We start from the raw sequence: 20,406 nt of genomic DNA on the forward strand, positions 1-20,406 counted from the left end.
CCTTGGGGGAGGGAAGGCTCCGAATTTTTCCCTACCCCAGACCACTCTAGAGGGAACCACACACTCTGTCCAGGTGCTTTTCTCTCCACCCACCAGGAGGCAAGCAGGCTGTGTCCAGAATGATCCCAAAAGTAAGTACAAAGACCATTTCTGGTGTGGGCATTTGGTTGCCAGCCATTCTTCTGGTTGCTAGTGAAAGAAAGGATCTCATGGAAAGTGGACTCAAGGTTCCTGCCTTCCTTCCCCATTTCCCTTCCTCACCCCCTCCCTGGTGCCTCCTGGGATCACTTCCCACATAAACACCTTGCCCTTGAACCATTGTATCAGCATCTGCTCCCCCACTAGGATGTTAAGGCTAAGAGAGAGTCTCAAAGGCTGCAGGTACCAAGCATGACCACCTTAGCAAGATTTGGTTTGGTTTCCCCTTCAATGATGGAGGCCAAGGGAAGTTTCTCTAAAAAGGAGCCAACGTCTTAGCACACTGTTCCTTCTCTGCCTTTTTGTCTGTTCCTCAGAAGCCAGTTGCATGTCTAGGGTGAGGCATGGCTCCAGCCATGTGCTTGGCAGGGCTGAGTCAATAACTGTCTGGATTGTAGAAGGGGTGTGGAACAGAGCAGGGCAGCCAGATAGTTGAGGGTCAGAGCTTCCCAAAGGTGTTCCTCATAGTGGTTGTCCCATGGGATGTTCACTATTATCACTAGGAAAACTGAATTGTGTATGATATCAATTTGGTGGATGCTTGGTTAAGTAAGTTTCTTAACTGCAGGACTTCTCAGAGCCTTTAAAGTATATCTTGCAAATCTCCAAAAAGGGGAAGTTCCGTTCAGATTTATTTGGCCTCAGAATGTGTTTATAGAGTCTCTTGCAGGTCTGATGTTCCATCTGACACTAGTTTAGGAAATACTGGTTTAGCTGAAAGAGCCCTCACCTAACTAGGTGACCCTGGGCCTCACCTGAGTCACTTACCCAACGTCACTTCTCTGGCAAGAGGCAGGTTTGATTCGAATAAAGAGAACAAAAGAGAAATGAGAGAAAGAAAGGGGGAGGGGAAGGAGAGAGGAAGGGAAAGTAATGGAACTATAGTTTCCGAGATGCTCAAATCCACCTGCAGAGGCAGGTTTTTCCCTTTATACGCAACACAGAAAAAGGAGAGAGAGAGAAAGAAAAAATAACATAGCTGTTTTCCCCGACACACCATGAATTCAATTGCTATCAATTACTGTGGCCTCCTGCATTTATTAATAACCAAGTTATTTCTCCTTCCAACAATAGCTGTGCTGTTGCTAAATTACTCAACATTATGTGACTTATTTATGAAGCTGGTGCATCTGGTTCACATTTCCTCACACACAGGTTTACAATTCTGAGGCCTGTGAAGAAGGAGGCTGGCTGAAGGGAACAGAAGTCTGAAAGGCTATAGCTGCTACAAGAAAAGGCGACATTCTAGAGACAGACTGCCTGGGTTCAAATCCCACCTCCACCACTTAACACCATGTGATGTTGGGGAAGTCGTGTCAACTCTTTGAGCCTCAGTCTCCTCTTCTGTAAAATGGGAGTGATGAACAGACTGTACCCCATCGAGTTCTGCTGAAGAGTCAATGAGGTTATCTGTGCAGAATGCTTAGCGCAGAATCTGCTCAATAAATGTCAACTCCATTATCATCGTACTCTGATAATTCCACCCTTAAAAATGACAAATAGATCAGAAAAAGAAAAACCAGGAGCAAACCCAACTCAAGTAGCTGTGAAGTTCTGCGCAGGGACACTCAGCAAATTTCTATTGCTGGGACCGTGGAAAACGTGACCTTCTTATTCTTGCAGGCCAGAATATCAAGTCTTTTAGTGCTTCTTATAGACCCTGCCTGGTCCCGCTGCTCCCAGGTGCCATGCAGCCCACAAACCTGGACATATTTGTCCACCTGCCTGGCTTTGAAGAAAGTTGCCCATGTGTCCCAGGGGCTTTGCTCATCTGCACAGTTAGTGCTCCCTGTAAGGCCTGGCCAATGAGCTGCCTATAAATTTCTGCTAAGTTATTCATAATCCAACATGATTCACTGCCCATACTCTAACAGCTGAGAAGACAACAAATACGTAGGCTGCTCCAACATTTTGGGGATACAAGCAGGTGTTCTGGGGGAAAAGAAGCCTCTATGGGCAAATCAGTTGGGGCAACATCTGATTAAGCCCAGCAAAATGAGTTGCTTTCTTGCAGGACTTCTCAGAACTTTGAATACACCAACATGCATTGGAATTTACAAGAGGAAGGAAAGGGAGGGGAGGGTCTCCTGAAGTATTTTGTTCAAGAAGTCAGAGGTCAAAATCTGATGAGGAATCTTTGAGGTGGTGGAAAATTGTAGGAAGAACAAGAGGCCAGATGTCCAAAGATGGTTTCAGCCTGGCTGTGTGATCTTAAGCAAAAGATGTCACCTCTCTGAGCCTTGGTTTCCTAATCTGTAAAATGGAGTGGCTCCTCTCCCATCTGGTCATTTTAAGGATGAAATGAGACATTAGATGTGAAGTTGTTTGGGAGTGTCCCCAGAGCAGGTGATCCAGGTTGAGGACCAGAACCATCAGGTAGACCTCAGCTGAAAGGTGTCACATGGGCAACCGCAGGAGCAAAGGCACAGGGGTGATACCAGCAGCAGGTCCATGAGTGACTGGTCTGAGATCATACCACTAGTGAGGCAGAATCCAGGACAAAAAACAGACCTTGCTGGCACTGCCAATGCTCTTTCCACATTCACATGCCCTTGCTAAGGCAGGCTGAGCAGGGGACACTTAACTTATCCAACTGTCCCCTTTGAAGCTGTTTTCTGTGGCCCAAGGAAAGCCCAATAATAGCCAGCATTTCCTGAGTACTCACCACAGGCCTGACCCTGTGCTGAGCACTTAATCTCGTCAATGCAACAAACACACAGAAAGCTACGATTACTAATTCTATTGATTGATGACACCATGGACCATGCAAAATGATGTGGCATAAAGAATAAAGGTGGAACCTTTAAAAACAGAACTCCTGGGTCTGAAATTGGGCTCCTCCCCTTCCCAAGTTCATGATGTGAGGTAACTTACTTCTTTGAGCCTCTATTTACTCATCCATAAAATGGGTATAACCTACATGTAAGGTCATAAGAATTAAATAGAATAATCCATGGAAAGCACTTAAATCATGCCTGGAAGAGAGAGGTTCTCAGTAAATATTAACAATTAACAGTTTTATCACTATCATTGTTGTCATTGTTACTATCTTTATGCTTTGTCTCTGAATGATGGGTCCAGGACTCATTCACGCTGGAGTTCTCACTAAGCCATCGCTGTCTACCCTCCAACAATAGGTTAATGGAGTCTCTGGTGATCAAAGCTAAAAGAGGCCCCATAAGGCAAGTCCTTTCCCCCCTCTGAGCCTCAGTTTCCTCTTCTGTAAAATGGGGTAATAGCACCTACTCCATGGGATTGTTGAAATGGCTGAAGCTCTTAGAGTAGTGTCTGGCACATGGTAAGCAATAGATAAATGTTAGCTGCTGTTATTATTTAAGGGAAACAGAGGCCAAAAGAAGGAGTGAGGCTTTTTCAGGGCAACCAAGCAAGGGAATGGCTTGCTCACTCTGAAACCCAAATCCTCAGGTGTTCCAGCCTCCCCACCCCAACATCCCAATGCAGGGTGGCTGGGGGTAGGGATTGCTGCTGGTGAGCTCTGCCTTCCAGCATGGGCCACTTCTGGGTGTGCATTTTTTAAAAATATAATTGTTTACATCCCAGAGCAGCCATTCTAGCTTAATGAATGAATTTAATATGCTCAGAAAATGCAGAATAAATCCTTGCCTGTGGCCCAGAATAGGCTTGGCGGTACCAGCTGTTGGGCAGGGAGCCAAGCCACCAGCTGGGGCAGGGCAGAGGATGCAAGGCCTGTAGCCACAGGAAGGCACTTGGATGGGACAGGGCCCAGGAGGGGACAGGCCTCGGGGGTGCTGGGTCCAAGGACAGATCACTGAAATCTCCAGGATGCCAGGCTATGTGATAGTCCTCTCTTAACCAGAGCTCCACTGCAGTCNGAAATCTCCAGGATGCCAGGCTATGTGATAGTCCTCTCTTAACCAGAGCTCCACTGCAGTCTCCAGCACCAGTGCAGGGGCCCTTGGATTGATTCCTTTAGCAGGCACCAGCCCACACATGGAGAATGAAGACCTTGAACCTGCTGTGCTGACTCAAGACACCATGTTTTTGCTCACTTGGGTTCCTCTGCCTAGGGCACCCTCCCTAATTTCTTCTGTTTTCAAGGTTCAACTCAAGGGTCTCCGCCTCTAGGAACCCTTGGTTGGGGCTGACCATTCTCAACTTTGGATGCTATCTGCATAGAATTCTTGCCCAGCATCATCGAATGCACTTGTCTGAGTCTATCTCTCTTGATTGGATCAAAATTTTTTCTTGGAAGGTAAAGATGGTGTCCCAGGGTAGTGGGGGCTTGTCATCCAGTAGGCATAGAAGAGAAGGAAAGAGAAGAGAAAGGGAGAGAGACAAGGGTGGGGAAAGGAAGAGAATGATGAAGATAGGAAGGGAGGGAAGACAAGAGGGAGGGAGGGAGTCACTCAGTATGAACAGCATGGCTCAGGAGTAGGGGACCCGAGTTCTAGTCCCAACTTCCCCATACTGTGTGACCCTGAGCTAGTCTCTTCCCTTCTCTGGGCCTCGGACCCTGCCCTGTACAAAGAGGGCCTGCCACAGTCTAAGCCTCTTTCCAGCACTTGTATTCTCCGCCCCATCAGGAACCAAGTGACTTCTTGCCTTTTACAACCATGAAGGGAGGTCTCTATGGGGTCGCCAGAGCCCTGGGCCAATCAAGCTAGAGGAGGCTGAGCCCTCTGCGCAGGGAAGCCAGCCAGGCCCAGACCGCAGCTGTCTTGCTCCTCCTGACTCTACAACTCTTGACATCCTTTAATTCAGAGCTGGGAGAAATGAGCAAAGCTGGTCCCAGCCAGCTGGGCCCCAGACAGCAACCCTAAGTAGCACTCATGGGAAAAATAGAGGGGAGGTGCATGTACTCTGGTCTCTGAACACCTGGTGAAGGGGTGAAGCTTGTCTCATGAAGGGCAGAAAGCAGCTGGGGTAGAGGGGAAGGAAGGAAGAAGTCCCTCAGAATTGGAGGCGAGTGAAGCAGACTGCTGAGCCACAGTGAGAAACCTCTGACGGGGGCCTGGCCTCGGCTCCTCTGTGCCTGCGTGCTTCACTTAAGGAAATAGAAGTGAGTTCGGAGAAGCAAAGAGAGCACAGGACAAGCATTCGTCCTGGAGGAGAGAACAGAGGTAACATACCTAAAGTGGAGACGGCAGGTCCATTTAAAAATCCTAAGTCTTCCTCTGACCCCTAGCGACACAGTGCATGGCACGCAGAGGGTCCAGCTTTGTGCCACTTAGAGCTGTGTGACCCTGAGTGAGTGACCTCACTTCTCTGAGCCTCAGCTTTCCCATCTACAAATGGAAATGATAACAATAGTTCCTACCCCACAGGCTTGTGAGGGTGTTACATGAGCCAATCAACCAGTGTAAACATCCAGGGAGTTGAACTGGGCCACGTTCATCAATATGTTAAACATGGGACACACTCTTTGACCTGGCAGTCCCACTTCCAGGAAACCACACCTCCAAAATGCTCACTCATGTGCACAGCCATCTATGTGCAAGGGTTTTCTGTGTGGGGTTATTTATAATACCCAAAAAGCAGGAAATGACCTGAATGCTCATCAGCAGGAGAACTGCATGGAAACAGAGCCCCATCCACTCCCAGCAAACCCCTGCAGTAAACAAGGATAGTTAGGGACATCACTATTTTCTGGTGTGGAAAGAAGCCAGAGACAGCAAGACAGGCAAAAAGCAAAGGGCATAGAAATGGAGATGGTGGAACCCATTGGTGTAAAAAGCAACAAGCAACCTACCAACCTGTATATTTGTTATGTGCATAGATGTAGTAGCTAAATGCCCAGTTTGCAAAGGCCAACATCATTTTCCTGGTTTTGTTATGTACTGCAGCTATGAAGGATGCCATAACTGGGGCAAGTGGGGAGAAGGGTTTTTGGGACTCTATGTATGAATTTTTGCCACATCCTATGAGTCTATAATTATTTCAAATCAAAAGTGTAAAGGAAAAAACCCAGCCTGTTAGAGCAGCAAAACTATCCTGTATGATATTGTAATGATGGACACATGACATCATACAATTGTCAAAATCCATAGAACTGTACAACACAGAGAGTGAAGACTAATGTCAACTGGATTTTAGCTAATGATAGTGTCAGTATTGGTTCATCAGTTGTAACTAGTAAGAAGATGTTAGTCCTGAGGGGACGGTGGGGAGGGGGGAAAGGGGTATGTGGGAACTCTGTACTTTCTGCTCAATTTTTCTGCAAACCTAAAACTGCTCTAAACATTTAAGTTTATTAACTAAAAAGAAAAAAGCCCGAAGGAAGAATACACCCCAAACTGTTAACAGTGGTCACTTTTGAGGGCAGTGGGATTTGGAGTATGAAGTGGGACTTCTTTTTTTTACTCTGTGTTCTTCTGTACTCTTTCCATTTTTTCTAGAAAGACTGTTCAAGTATAATTCATACAATTGTTTCAAACAATAAAAATAGTGACATACGTCACAAAGCACTTGGGCGTAGGGCTGCCACGCTCTGTTCGTACCATCACTGTTGCTGACATCATGGGCCTCCCGCACGCAGGGTCTTGGCCCAGCTCGGAGACGGTCCGGCCACCTCCTCCTACCCCTAGATGGACTACGCTTGCTGAAGATGTCGGGCATTCCGGCAGAAGGCACGGGGCTGGGCCTTTGTCATTCTCGATATCGTCTACCCCCCTGGCGGGCACCTCTGGGCTTCCCGAGTTACAGCCCCATCCATCCAGGGGCTGACATCTTTATGCGGTGGGATGAGAGCTGCAGTCGAACGGCAGCCTCCCTCCATCACCCCATTACAAGGCCCCTCCTTGGGTTATATGTGGGTCTGCCTGTGTTGTATATTAGGCAATGGGTCAGCGTCAAGTATAGATGGGCACATTTAATGAGAGACAAATAAATTAAACTCTCCATCTGCCTTCAGAGGAAAAGGAAACAAAGAGACACTGCCATTGAGACAGGCATCCCTGTCACCATGTTGGATTTTGCCCATGACTGTCATGTTTGTAAAGTCAAGAGGGAGGGTGGGCAGAGTGACAAATAGTCTGACTTTCTGGGGCGAGTACACATTGTCTCTTACAGCTACAGGACCACAGAAATTGGAGGGGATTAAAGACCCAGCTCAAGTCAGCCTCCCTCCTAAGCTTCACTGGAAAAATCTCCACTGGGCAGTGGACAAATTTTCCACTAATAATAATAATAAGAATAACAATGACAGAGCTTAAATATTCAAATTNTTTTTTTTTTTTCAAAAGATGACCGGTAAGGGGATCTTAACCCTTGACTTGGTGTTGTCAGCACCACGCTCAGCCAGTGAGCGAACCGGCCATCCCTATGTAGGATCCGAACCCGGGGCCTTGGTGTTATCAGCACCGCACTCTCCCGAGTGAGCCACGGGCCGGCCCATCTTTCCATTTTTTTTAGAAAGACAGTGTTCAAGTATAATTCATACAATTGTTTCAAACAATAAAAATAGTGACATACGTCACAAAGCACTTGGGCATAGGGCTGCCGCGCTCTGTTCGTACCATCACTGCTGCTGACATCATGGGCCTTCCACACGCAGGGTCTTGGCCCAGCTCAGAGACGGTCCGGCCACCTCCTCCTACCCCTAGATGGACTACGCTTGCTGAAGATGTCGGGCATTCCGGCAGAAGGCACGGGGCTGGGCCTTTGTCATTCTCGATATCGTCTACCCCCCTGGCGGGCACCTCTGGGCTTCCCGAGTTACAGCCCCATCCATCCAGGGGCTGACATCTTTATGCGGTGGGATGAGAGCTGCAGTCGAACGGCAGCCTCCCTCCATCACCCCATTACAAGGCCCCTCCTTGGGTTATATGTGGGTCTGCCTGTGTTGTATATTAGGCAATGGGTCAGCGTCAAGTATAGATGGGCACATTTAATGAGAGACAAATAAATTAAACTCTCCATCTGCCTTCAGAGGAAAAGGAAACAAAGAGACACTGCCATTGAGACAGGCATCCCTGTCACCATGTTGGATTTTGCCCATGACTGTCATGTTTGTAAAGTCAAGAGGGAGGGTGGGCAGAGTGACAAATAGTCTGACTTTCTGGGGCGAGTACACATTGTCTCTTACAGCTACAGGACCACAGAAATTGGAGGGGATTAAAGACCCAGCTCAGGTCAGCCTCCCTCCTAAGCTTCACTGGAAAAATCTCCACTGGGCAGTGGACAAATTTTCCACTAATAATAATAATAAGAATAACAATGACAGAGCTTAAATATTCAAATTAAGCAATGCAAGCCTCATAAGAACCCTGGTCAGCCTCCCTCCTAAGCTTCACTGGAAAAATCTCCACTGGGCAGTGGACAAATTTTCCACTAATAATAATGACAAGAATAACAATGACAGAGCTTAAATATTCAAATTAAGCAATGCAAGCCTCATAAGAACCCTAGTAGGAAGGTACTATTATTACTCCATTTTACAGTTGAGAACACTGAGTCTCAGCAGTCAAAGGAGTCAACAAGCTCAACCAGGATTGAACACAGGTCACCCTGGTCCCAGAGCCCATGCCTTTAGCCTCAGTTCTGAGCTCTCCTCCATACAGTTTGGCAGGACAACTTTCTAGATGGAGGACTGGATGGAGATTGGAGGAATGGATAGAGATAGGGCAGAGCTAAAATGGAGCTCTTAAGAGAGAGGGTGGAGGTCCCAGCACCCAGGGAGCACCCAACAACTTGGCCAGCCAGGCAGCCTCATAGAGAAGGGCAGGAGTTTGGGAGGCAGAAAGGCACTGATTTCTAATCTTGGCTCCACCCCACATGATGCTGTTTGACTTTGACAACGTTGCATAATCTCTCTGAGCCTCAACATCCTGAATTACAAAATGATGATTCCTTCCCTACCTGTCAGGGTTGCTGTGAAAGTTAAGAGAGAATGCACGCAAAGTGACCCCCAGCTCTAGGCTGAGGCAGAGAACAGGGAGACTCAGAGGATTTTGTGAACAGAGATCATTCCTGGGAAGAGTATTGTGTCTGATTTTAATCTCATACAGCCAAGAGGCCTCAAGGTAGAGAAATTGTTTCTTGCTGCAAAGAGGGCACGGAGTTTATCCTTGATTTATTCTTCTGTGGGAAGAGGGTCCTTAGGGGGTATTAGAGGATGGTGGGGACCATTGGTAATAAAAGCAGAGAGCAAAAGGCCCAGGGAACATCCTCTCTCCACCTCAGCAGGGAGCCGAGAAGCATTGGCTGTGGAACTCTACAAGCTTTGCAACACCCTAATTTACAACGGTGAACTCATATTTATCTACCTGGCCCTGTACTAAAAAACGCTCTCCATACAGCCTCTCAGTTCATCTGTGCAGAACATCTGTGAAGTCACTACTCTTTTCAATCCTGTTTTACAGGCATGAAAACTTAGCTTCAGAAAGTTTAAGTTACTTGCCCAAGGCCACTGTGGCAAAATATGGCCACACCAATATCTCCCACTCTATATGTTCTAGAGCCTTGCCACTCCCCCAGCCAGGATGGGGGCTCTTCCCTCAGCCTTTGAGGCTTTGACACCCTGACTACAAAAAAAACATGGCAGAAGTGATGCAGCTTAGAAGAGGCAATGCTGCTTCCACCTTGCTCATTGGAAACTTGCACTTGAAGCCCCAAAGCCACCATGCCATAAGGAAGCCCAACCAGCCCACCTGGAGAGATCTGAGACCCCATGAAGGGAGAAACACGCCCAGCAGTCCCAGGCTTCTCCAGCTTTCCACTGTTTCAGCATCAGCCACCACTTGACTGCAGCCACATGACAGAACCCCAAGCCAGCTGAGCCCTTCCAAATTGCAGATTCACAGAAGACTTGGGAAATAATTAAATGATTATTGTTTAAGCCACAGAGTTTGGGGCTCATTTTTTGTATAGCGTAGTAACTGAACAGCCATAAAGCTAGCAAGTGATGGAATTCTCACTTCAATTTGATCCCAGGTCTATGTCACTCCAAACTGTGCTCTAACCACTGCCCTGCACTGTCCTTGGCCCTCTGGACCTTCGTTAAGCTGTGGAAAGAGCACTGGACTGAGAGTCCAGAACTGGATCCTGTTTCTGCACCTGCCTTTCACTAGCACAGAGTTTGTGCATTTAGGAGAGGAGCCTTCACCTCTCAACCAGGCAAGTGTTTCACCTGCCAAATGGGCTTCATAACCCCCACCCAGATCACCTGGGGGCAGGCTTTAATGCCAACAGAAAGAACCGACAACAAAAGTGCTTTGCAAAGATGAGAGCGACGGCCTATTGAATACCTCCTACGTGCCAGGTGTTATACAAGCACTATCCGATTCTAGAGTGACTGTAGAAGGCAGATGGGGTTATTGTCATTTTACAGATAAAAAAAACTGAGGTCCAGAGAGGTGAAATCACTTACGCAGGGTAGATCACACCACCAGTAGGCTGGATTTGAACCCAGCTCTGTTCAATTCCAGGGTCCCAGCTCTTCCCTCCTCCCCACTCTCTCCTTATCAAGTAAGCTCCAGACAGCATCCATTAGCTGCTATTCAAAACACATGGGTGCCAGCTAATTGTCCACAGGCCATATTTTGCCAAAGGGAGAAACACAAGCTTGGATGAATGATTGTCTAATGGCTCCACAGGGATAGCCCGAGCCGTAAGCCTTGGTGAATAGCAAACCAAGCACGATGTCAAATCAATCACCTGGTGTTTTCTGCCTGCCTTGTGGTACTGACCCTCAGAACCCCCTCCCACTGTCTTCCCAAGGCACCCGTCAGCAAGGGTGAGCCTGAGAGACAGAAAGGAGGTGTGGACACTATACAGAGAGAGGGAGAGAGGGAGGGAGGCAGCCTCTCTGCCACCATGAGGGCAGGTTTCCTAAGATCCAAAGGCCAGGGGTACCCATGTCCTTTCGCCTGCCACATCCTGAAGGGAGGGGTCCTCTCTGACTTTGAGACTGCCCAGGGTACCTGGCTGATGATGAGATAATCCAGACCCCCCGCAGGCAGCACCAGAAAGCCTCCAGTAATAAAGGACACCATGTTGTAGGAGTCAAAGGCACACAGAAAGAGAGGGGTAAGTTCCCAGTGGCACAACCTTGCAGAACTCAGGGGTCAGAGGGGACCTGATGGGGCTTCAGTGGGAATGTGATGTGACCCCCAAAGGAGGAAGCTCAGGGCACCCTAAGGAGTTGCTGCTAGGGCTTGTGTGATGTTGGCACTGGAGCTCATGGGCAGAATAGAACCAAGCAGGGACCGTGTGGTAACCTCAGCCCCTGGGAACACCCTGTGTGTGCACAGGGTAGCATTTAAGAAGGGCCGGTGCCCTTTTAAAGCAGAAAAAATGGAAGGAATTTCCAGAAAGGAAAGAGGAAGTGATAGTGCCCAGAGTGAGGCAAGAGAATGACACTGGAAAGGAAAGATCTCCTCCCGTTCCCCGTTTGCACAGGGTAGCATTTAAGAAGGGCCGGTGCCCTTTTAAAGCAGAAAAAATGGAAGGAATTTCCAGAAAGGAAAGAGGAAGTGACAGTGCCCAGAGTGAGGCAAGAGAATGACACTGGAAAGGAAAGATCTCCTCCCGTTCCCCGTTCAGCATCCGCGATTCAGTCCTCATCACACCGACTGTCCTGGCCCTGTTTGGGTTGACCCAAGACTCTGGGGATCAATGGCTTATATGCCCCTGACTGGAGACCACACAACCAGCTGGCCTGGGGCTGCTGCTCAGGCTTGAAGCCTGTGATAATATACAAGGGCACTTCAAAAAGTTCGTGGGGCGAATGGCAGAATTTCATTCTTTTTTATGGCATAATAGTATTCTATGGTGTACATATACCACATTTTCCTTATCCAGTTGTTATCAATGAACATTTAGGTTGGTTCCATATCTTGGCTATTATAAATAGAGCTGCAATAAACATGGGAGTGCAGGTGTCCCTTCCACATGATGATTTCCATTCCTTTGGTATATACCCAGCAGTGGGATTGCTGGATTGTACGGCAGTTTTATCTGTAATTGTTTGAGGAACCTCTAGCAACATGGATGAGCCTGGAGAAAATTATGTTAAGTGAAATAAGCCAGGCACAGAAAGAGAAATACCGCATGTCCTTACTCATAAGTGGGAGCCAAGAAAGAAAGAAAGAAACAAACAAACAACAATCAATAATGCATTGAACTTTCAAAAGGAGGGAACAGAACTGTGGTTACTAGAGGTGGAAATGGGGGAGGGGAGGAAAAGGAGGTTGGCAAGAAACTGGTTAATGGAAAAAAGAATGATTACTTTTTGTAATGATGAATATGCTAATTATCCTGATTTGATCATCACATATTGTACACAAGTATGGATACTCAACTCTGTACCCCACAAACATGTACAATCAATTATGTTTCAATAAAAAAACCAGTTCACGGAAAGACTCATATTATTTTTTAATTCTATTTTTCCATGAACTTTTTGAGGTACATTATATTCAGTGTTTGTCTCCAGTTGCTGACTTATAGCTCCAAAACCACTTTGGAATCTCCAGAGTGGTAAGACTGCCTTTTTTGCACTAATGAGATGACTGGTGTCCAGGGGCCCCAAGATAGCTTCAAGGATGGGAGTGGGGGGATCTTCAGAAAGACCAAGGTAGGGTTGAAGTGTTGAAACTTTGGGGCTGGAGACTGAGTCAATCACCAATGGCCAATGATTAATCATCTCTACATAAGAAACCTCCATAAACACTGGGGTTTGGAGAGCTTCCAACACATCTCAGTGCTGGGAAGGTGTCCTGCCTGGAGAGGGCCTGGAAGCTCTGCACCCTCTCCCCTATACCTTGTCATATACATCTCTTCAATCTGACTGTTCCTGAGTCGTGTTCTCTATAATAAACTGGTAAACATAAGTAAGTGTTTCCCTGAGTTCTGTGAGTCATTCTAGCAAATCATCAAACCCGAGGAGGGGGCTGGGGTAACCCTGGATTTATAGCCCATCATTTGGAAGTATGGGAGGCCCAGGACTTGCAACTGGTGTCTGAAGTGGGAGCAGTCTCATGGGACTGAGCCCTTAGCCTGTGGGGTCTGCACTATCTCTGGGTGGTTAGCAGCAGAATCTAATTGAATTGTAGGCCTGCTGGAGGCAGCAGAACAGGGTGCTTGGGAGGTAGGATGTGTGGTCCCGGAGCTAGGCTCAGAGTTCAGGCGGACCTGAGTCCAATCCCATCTCTGTCTTTAGCTGTGTGTCTTAAAGAATGTGAGTGAACCTCTCTGGTGGGTCTCAGTCTCTTCATCTGTGAAATGGGCATCATAATAGTTCTTACCCTTCCCATGCTGTTCTGAGGACACAGTGACTTCATCAGGTCTATAAGCATTCAGCACAAAGGTCCCAGGAAAAAGAGAATGGCCCAAACCTCACTCTGGAATGTAGTGGCTGTGTGATTCTAAGTAAGTAACATACCTTCTCTGAGCCTGTCTGCTTGTCTATAAAATGGAGCTGGATGAAAGTGAACTCTTATGAAGCCCCCACCATGAGTCAACTCCCGTGCTCCACACTTTTAGCATTGACTTATTTAATCCCCACCACAAGCCTTCAAATTGGTACCATTGTTAGTCCCATTTTACAGAGGAGGAAACTGAGGGTCAGAAAGGCCAGGTAGCAGGCTGACTCCTGACTCTTGCCCATGACACTATTTTTTCTCACTGGATTATTGCATAAATCTGATTGGATCAAAAGGCATAATAGAGGTATAGAGCAAGTGCTTTTGAAATCAACAAACATGAAACAGTATTAGTGGTGGTTGTTGTTATTGCTGTAACAATTCAGAAATCCTGGGTCTGGTTATAAGGCCCAAAATCTCCCCACAGTGACTGATACTGGTTTTTAAAAATAGGATCTAGTCTCTCAAAATAAGTTATGAAGCCAGGCACACTCGTAGGAAAGTATCACTTTAATAATAAAAAAAAAACCTTGATTAATGGAAATGATTCTTAATATATTTCAAAATGATCTGTTATGACACAAAGCAAAGACATTTATATACGACTTAGAAATTCTTAATAGCTGATTTTAAAGCAACCTATTATGAAATCTTCCAAAGCATAATATACAGTAAGTAAATCATTGGGCAGGTCTCCCAGGCAGACTGACAGCATCTCTTCTTAAAATAATTTATTAGGTAGGGTGGGAGGAGGGCTGGGAGAAATTATTGCCATAATCATGTATTAATAAAATATTTATAAAAGTGACTTTCTCTTTTATCGTCACAGGCATTTACATCCCTGAGCTCACATCACAGGGGGCGCCCACCTCCTCCAGGAGGAGAAACTCAGAAATCAAATGGAGCTGCTTCACTTCTCTGGTGACACACCAATAGGCCAGGGGGCTTCCTGAGTCCCTGGATCAATATCCTAGCATCCTGCCTTTTGGGTAAGACGATGAGGAAGCATGTTCCTCAAGGTCTCCCAGAGGTCACCAGTGGGGCTGAGCCTCAATTGCCCAGAGGCGAGCTGCTCCTAACACATCCTTTCCTTCCCTGGCTCACTTCTCACTTCCCCTGCGGGTGGCTCCTGGGATCCCCTTCCATATAAGCCACATGCCCCCAAATCTTTGTCTCAGGGCTGCTTCTGGGGGAACCCAGCCTAAATCAGCTTCCTCTTTTTTAATCCCATTTGATCCTCACATCAACCCTACTCTTAGCCCATTGAAAGAAGAGGATACTGAAGTTCGGAGAAGTTCTGTTTTAAACCCAAATCTACCTCACTGAAGAGCCCACATCCTGTACTTGGTGCACCTAGACCTTCAGAACCTCAGTTTACCATTCTGTAAAATAGGTTTGCTTCCTCCCACACATCCCCTAAGCATAGATGTCTGTGCCCCACCTCTGAACTGTCACGGCTTTACTGGTTTGGGCTATGCAATCACAGCCCCAATCTCAAGCAGCTAACAAAGCTACCTGATGGTTTTGGGTTTAGAAGTCTCGTCTCTCCAAATAAATGGAGAATTCACAAGAAGGGCCAACATCCTCACAGCTTCTCACATTCCTTCCTCTATCCAGCACAAGTCTCAGCACAAGTCGCTGTTGACTCATCTAAGGGATTGGGGATGGCTCTTGTGAAAAGGCTTGACAGTGGCAAGATTGTCAGAAGTCCTCAGCTAAGGTAGATGGTGTGAAATAAGAAACTTAGTTTCCTGGCCCCGGTTTGCCATTTTCTCACACTTCTGCCTCTATGAGGTGACTCCTTATAGCTTGTATGATCAAGGGAAATCAACTTAGTCTCCACACTCAGAAACCCATGCTGAAAATAAAAATTCTGCTTCTCCTGGAGATACGTACAGAAAGACACACTACTTTAGAGTTTGTAGAAGACCAAGATAGTGACCTGAGACTTCTGGGAAGAAACTCTCCTCCTGGAGTGTAGCTTTGGTGGGGCTGTCAGTCAAGAAGCCCCAGCCTATCGGGGCCAAGGAAATAGTCATGTGACCCAAGCATGACTAGACTTTCAGAGTTCAGATCCCAGCTGGGCCAATCAAATGCTCTCTCCCTGGTACTGGTACCTTCATAGTCCTTTCTGAACCTCAGCAATGGCCACGGAATCTGTAAGACAAGCCCCTGTCTGTCCTTCCCCACATGGAAATCAAGATCTCCAGGGTGTAGAGGGTTTGAGAGGAACCTTTCAGCCTAGCTAGCCCACAGCCTCATGAAAAAGGGAAAACTTCCACCTTTGAGTTGTGTGAAAAGGGCCCTGTGCTCAGAGGAGATCTAGAGCAAAAACTAATCATGTAAAACCTAGGTGGCTCCTCCTCCTCTCACCACCTACTCCTGCAATGTTATGAGATTGGATTCTGGAGCTAGACTCTCAGAGTTCAGATCTGTCAATTCCTAGCTGTGAAACCTTGGGCAAGTCATTCAACCTCTCTTTGCCCTACTTTCCTCTTATATAAAATGGGATAACAATAGCACCCACCTCTTGAAATATTGTGAGAATTTCATGAGTGAATACATATAAAATGACTAGAACAATGCCTAGTGACTAGTCAGTGCTAAATAAATGCTGGCTGTCATTGTGTTTATTGTGATTACTATTACTATTTTATTAGTAGTGGCAGTAGTAGTAGTATATCTTAAGTAATCCATCACACTTCCCTGAGGCTCTTTCTAGATTTAAAATGCTATAATTAAGTGAAAGGGGAAACCAAAATTCCAGGCAGGTGTATCTAGAATGGGCTTTAGATACCATGGATTTTGGTAGTTCCTAAACTTTTAGGGGTCAAGTATCCCTTTGGTGAAAGCTGTATATTTCATCTCTCCCCAGAAAAATGTACCTCCACACACAATTTGGCATGCCACTTGAAGATCTATTATGACTCCCTGTAGTGAGTTCAATGGTACCCCCAAAAAGATATGTTCAAGTTCTAACCCCTGGAATCTGTAAATATGACCTTATTTGAAAAAAGGGTCTTTGCAGATGTAATTAGTTCAGGACCTCAAGATGAGACCATTTGAGATTACCCAAATGGGCTCTAAATCCAAAGGCAAGTGTTCTTATTAGAGATAGAAGATGCAAACACAGAGAGAAAGGCCACATGAAGACAGAGTCAGAGACTAGAGTGATGTGGTCACAAGGCAAGGAACACCTGGAGCCACCAGAAGCTGGGAGAAGCAAGAAAGGATCCTTCCCTAGGACCTTTGCAGGGAGCACGGTCCTGCTGACATCTTAATTACAGACTTCTGGTCTCCAAAACTGTGAGAGGGAATAAATTACTATTGTTTTAAGCCACCAAGTTTGTGATAATTTGTTAGAACAGTCTTAGGAAACTAATACACCCCCTGAAATCCATACATAAAACCTTGGTTACATAGACACCAGGTTAAGAACCTCTAACCTGGTCCAATTCTAGAATTTCACCTGTGAGAAAATGGAGATCAGAGAGAGGAAGCTGATTTGCTCAAGATCACACAGTAAGATGGGGGCAGAGCTGGAATCCTGACATCCTGTTCCTGATTTGGCTGGATCTGAGAAGGATGGAGGAATTTTCTCAGAGCATAATTAGGCCGTTCAGGGGCACACACACCCCTGAACTCTGTGACCCTCTGTGGGGATGGTATACTGTAAAGTTTTCTATAAAGGGCCAAGCAGTAATTATTTTAAGCTTTGCAGGCCTTAAAATCTCTGTCTCAACTATGCAACTCTGTCCCTGTAGAGGGAAAGCAGCCACAGCCAAGTAAATGAATGGACGTGGCCGTGCTCCAAGAAAACCTTAATTATGGAACTATAATTTGAATACCATATAATTTTCATGTGCCCTGAAATATTATTGATATAGACACTTTTTCATCAAACTGAAACATAAAAACTAGTCTTAGTCTACAAGCTGTACAAAAGCAGGCAGTGGGCCGGATTTGGCTCACGAGCCATAGTTTGCCAACCCCTAGGATAGATGAAGTCAGATGCAGAGCTGGGGGTTCCTAACCAGTGACTAGTGTTGCAGGAAGAGAAACTCACCTCAGGCTGGAGATGGAACTGTTTTCCCACACCCTGGTGTGCACAATTTGATTGGCCCCAGGAAGCTCAGCCAGAGACATCACAGCCCCGTGAGCAAAACAGTGGCAATGCCCAAACAGCCCAGGTGCCGAGCATGGCCCATGGCTGATTTCTGGAAAGGCAAGTGGTGTTTGCTTTTTTTCATATTTGCCCAGCCAAGCATGTCAGTCCACAGCTTGAACCAACTGGGAATTCCCACCTTACTTACTTCTGACTCAGCATGACTTCTAGAAATTTCCAAAATCAAGTCAGCAGGCCAATTCATGTGGCTCAAATGAATTAGAATCAAAGGAACGAGCCCCAGGGCTCACAAATATGGGAATGGTGAGAATGATGTGCCAGCATCTTCTCTAGGAGTCTGCCGTCCCACAGAGGAATGGCCCAGAATGTCAGCCAGAGCCAACACACAGTCCCAGACCTCAATTCACACACGTGGGCATTTGGCAAGTAAGTTCCAACTCTCTGTTCTGGGCCCAAAGGAAGTCACTCCCTACTGGAAAGAGCTAGGCCATGTAAGCCCCGTGAAGGCAGGAGCCACAGGGCTCTTGATCCCAACTCTCTCCCCAGAACATCTTAAAGAGATAGCAGAAGAGACTGGTTAGGGAGGTAAGGAGCCTTGAATGCCAAGCCCAGGAATTTTACTTGATTTAGCAGGTGAGGGAGAGCCTCAGGAGGATCCTAAATAGGGGAATGGCACAATGGGTCTGTTACAGAAAGGAGCCTGAGTCATTATGAGGATGGATAAAAGGAGGAGTGAAGGCACTGGCGAGGTGGCTACTGCAACAGTCCAAGCAAAAGAAGAAAAAGGCAAACACCTAGTCCAAGGGATGACAATAAGGATAGACAAGCCAGGACAGAAATAATGTCACAGAGAGTCTATACAAATCAAAATGAATGATTGGATAGGGAGAGGGTGAGGGGAGGGATGGTTGGAATCACTTGGGAGACCGGGTTGAAGTAGGGACAATCAGCAAACAGATAATTAAGATGGGGGAGAAGGATGGCAAGATCAGTTTCATCACATATGGTGGTATCAGCTCCAGGATGTCTAGATAGAAATACGGCACCTTCACTGCTTGAACCCAACCTTCTCTCACATATTCTAGAGCTGCTCTGACAAGTACAGTAGCCACTAGCTACGTATTGTTACTTAAATTAAAATTAAAATTAAATACTATTAAAAATTCAATTCCTCAGTCCATACTAGCTACATTTCAAGTGCTCAATGGCCACATGCAACTAGTGGCTACTGTACTAGACACCCTAGATAGAGAACATCTCCATTATTGCAGAAAGTTCTGGATAGCACTGATCTAGAAGGTTTTCTTTAAAAATCCAGGCCTGTTTCCTTCTTTCTCCCAAAGAGCAGTCCCAGAGACACAGAGGATGACAGATTGACCCTGTCCCCACTTCACCGAGAGAAGCGCTTTGTCAGGCACCTGCCAAAGGAGACAGCTGGAGCCAGGTCAGCTCAGCGGGAAGGACGTACCTTTGCAGGCCCCTGCCGCGCCCAGGTGGTAGATGGCTGCCAACACCCGCCAAATGGCCTGCTGCTCGCTCTCTGAGATGCCCAGTGTCTCCATGGCACCCTGGAGCTGGGCAAAGGCAGCCGCCGCCTTTTGCTTGTCTTCAGGCTGAGAGCAAAGGGAGAAAGGAAGAAAAAGAGACCATCACAATGGAGAAATGCACACTCACAACTTGAAGCTGGGCTCAGTCTTGGGGGAATGTGTGGGTCACTTTACCACAACAGTAAATCAGCTGAGCAGTGTTGACATACAAACTCAGACTGCTGGGAAAGTTATAAACATCGTTTCTATCTGACTTTGGAAGACAGTGTGATTTCTATTCATTCATGTGTTCATTCAGTACAGATTTATCGAGGCTCTGATCTGGGCTGGGCTCTGGTCTGTGTATGCAAAGATAAGCAAATCCCAGACCTTGACTTTGAGGCCCTCCCAAGGTAGAAGAGAAAAGAGACATAAAAGCACCGGTGTGAGGGCCGGCCCGTGGCTCACTTGGTAGAGTGCGGTGCTGATAACACCAAGGCCATGGGTTCGGATCCTATATAGGGATGGCCGGTTCGCTCACTGGCTGAACGTGGTGCTGACAACACCAAGCCCAAGGGTTAACATCCCCTTACCGGTCATTTAAAAAAAAAAAAAAAAAAAAAAAAAGCACCGGTGTGTGAAACAGGCTAAGTGTTAGGTTACAGATCTAAACAGGGAAACTATGGGATATCAGAGGAGGAAATGGTTAATTAATCCCATCGAAGAGGACCAAAGAGAATGTCGTCAAAGAGGAGACAAAATTGTGATTGAAGTTTGAGAGATAAATAGGCAAAACTGACCAATTTAATGTAATAAAGGTCCTGACAGGCAGAGGGAACCACATGAGCGAAGGGGATTTTTGAAGACAACAGGTGGTCAATTAAATGCAGACACAGACACAGTTATTTTTTGGAGGTGGGTCAGACAGTAAAGGGGAGAAGATAAAGCAAGAGACACTGGCAGGGACCCAATCTTGAAGGCCTCAGACATGATGTTAAGGGACATGGGCTGTAAAGTCCAGCCATGATTGGCAAATACTGACTCACGGCCCCACCTATATTGCTGAACCCATGGCAGACATCATTAATCAGTCAAGATCCCACAGCAAGCCAGTGAGTCCAGATTCCTTTCAGGACATCACCTCTTACAGCCGCCACCACTGATCTGCCCTGGAAACTGGGATGATACTTGCTTTCCATCCCCAGTGCAGCAA

The 20,406-nt window shown here is 46.6% G+C and overlaps 1 protein-coding gene across 1 annotated transcript in view; it reads right to left on the minus strand.

The window, feature by feature from the left end:
- The window catches only part of LOC103604899 (unconventional myosin-XVIIIb-like), a gene marked incomplete at its 3' end in the record, with an annotated part of 141,367 nt that overhangs the window by 86,742 nt on the left and 34,219 nt on the right, over nucleotides 1-20,406 (minus strand). Inside the window, exon 12 of the mRNA XM_008589473.1 lies at nucleotides 19,136-19,280. Coding sequence (XP_008587695.1) covers nucleotides 19,136-19,280 — 145 coding nt within the window. The remainder of the gene's footprint in view (nucleotides 1-19,135; nucleotides 19,281-20,406) is intronic.

The sequence above is a fragment of the Galeopterus variegatus genome, unplaced genomic scaffold (assembly GCF_000696425.1).
Source record: "Galeopterus variegatus unplaced genomic scaffold, G_variegatus-3.0.2 Scaffold5466, whole genome shotgun sequence".
Lineage (NCBI taxonomy): Eukaryota > Metazoa > Chordata > Mammalia > Dermoptera > Cynocephalidae > Galeopterus > Galeopterus variegatus.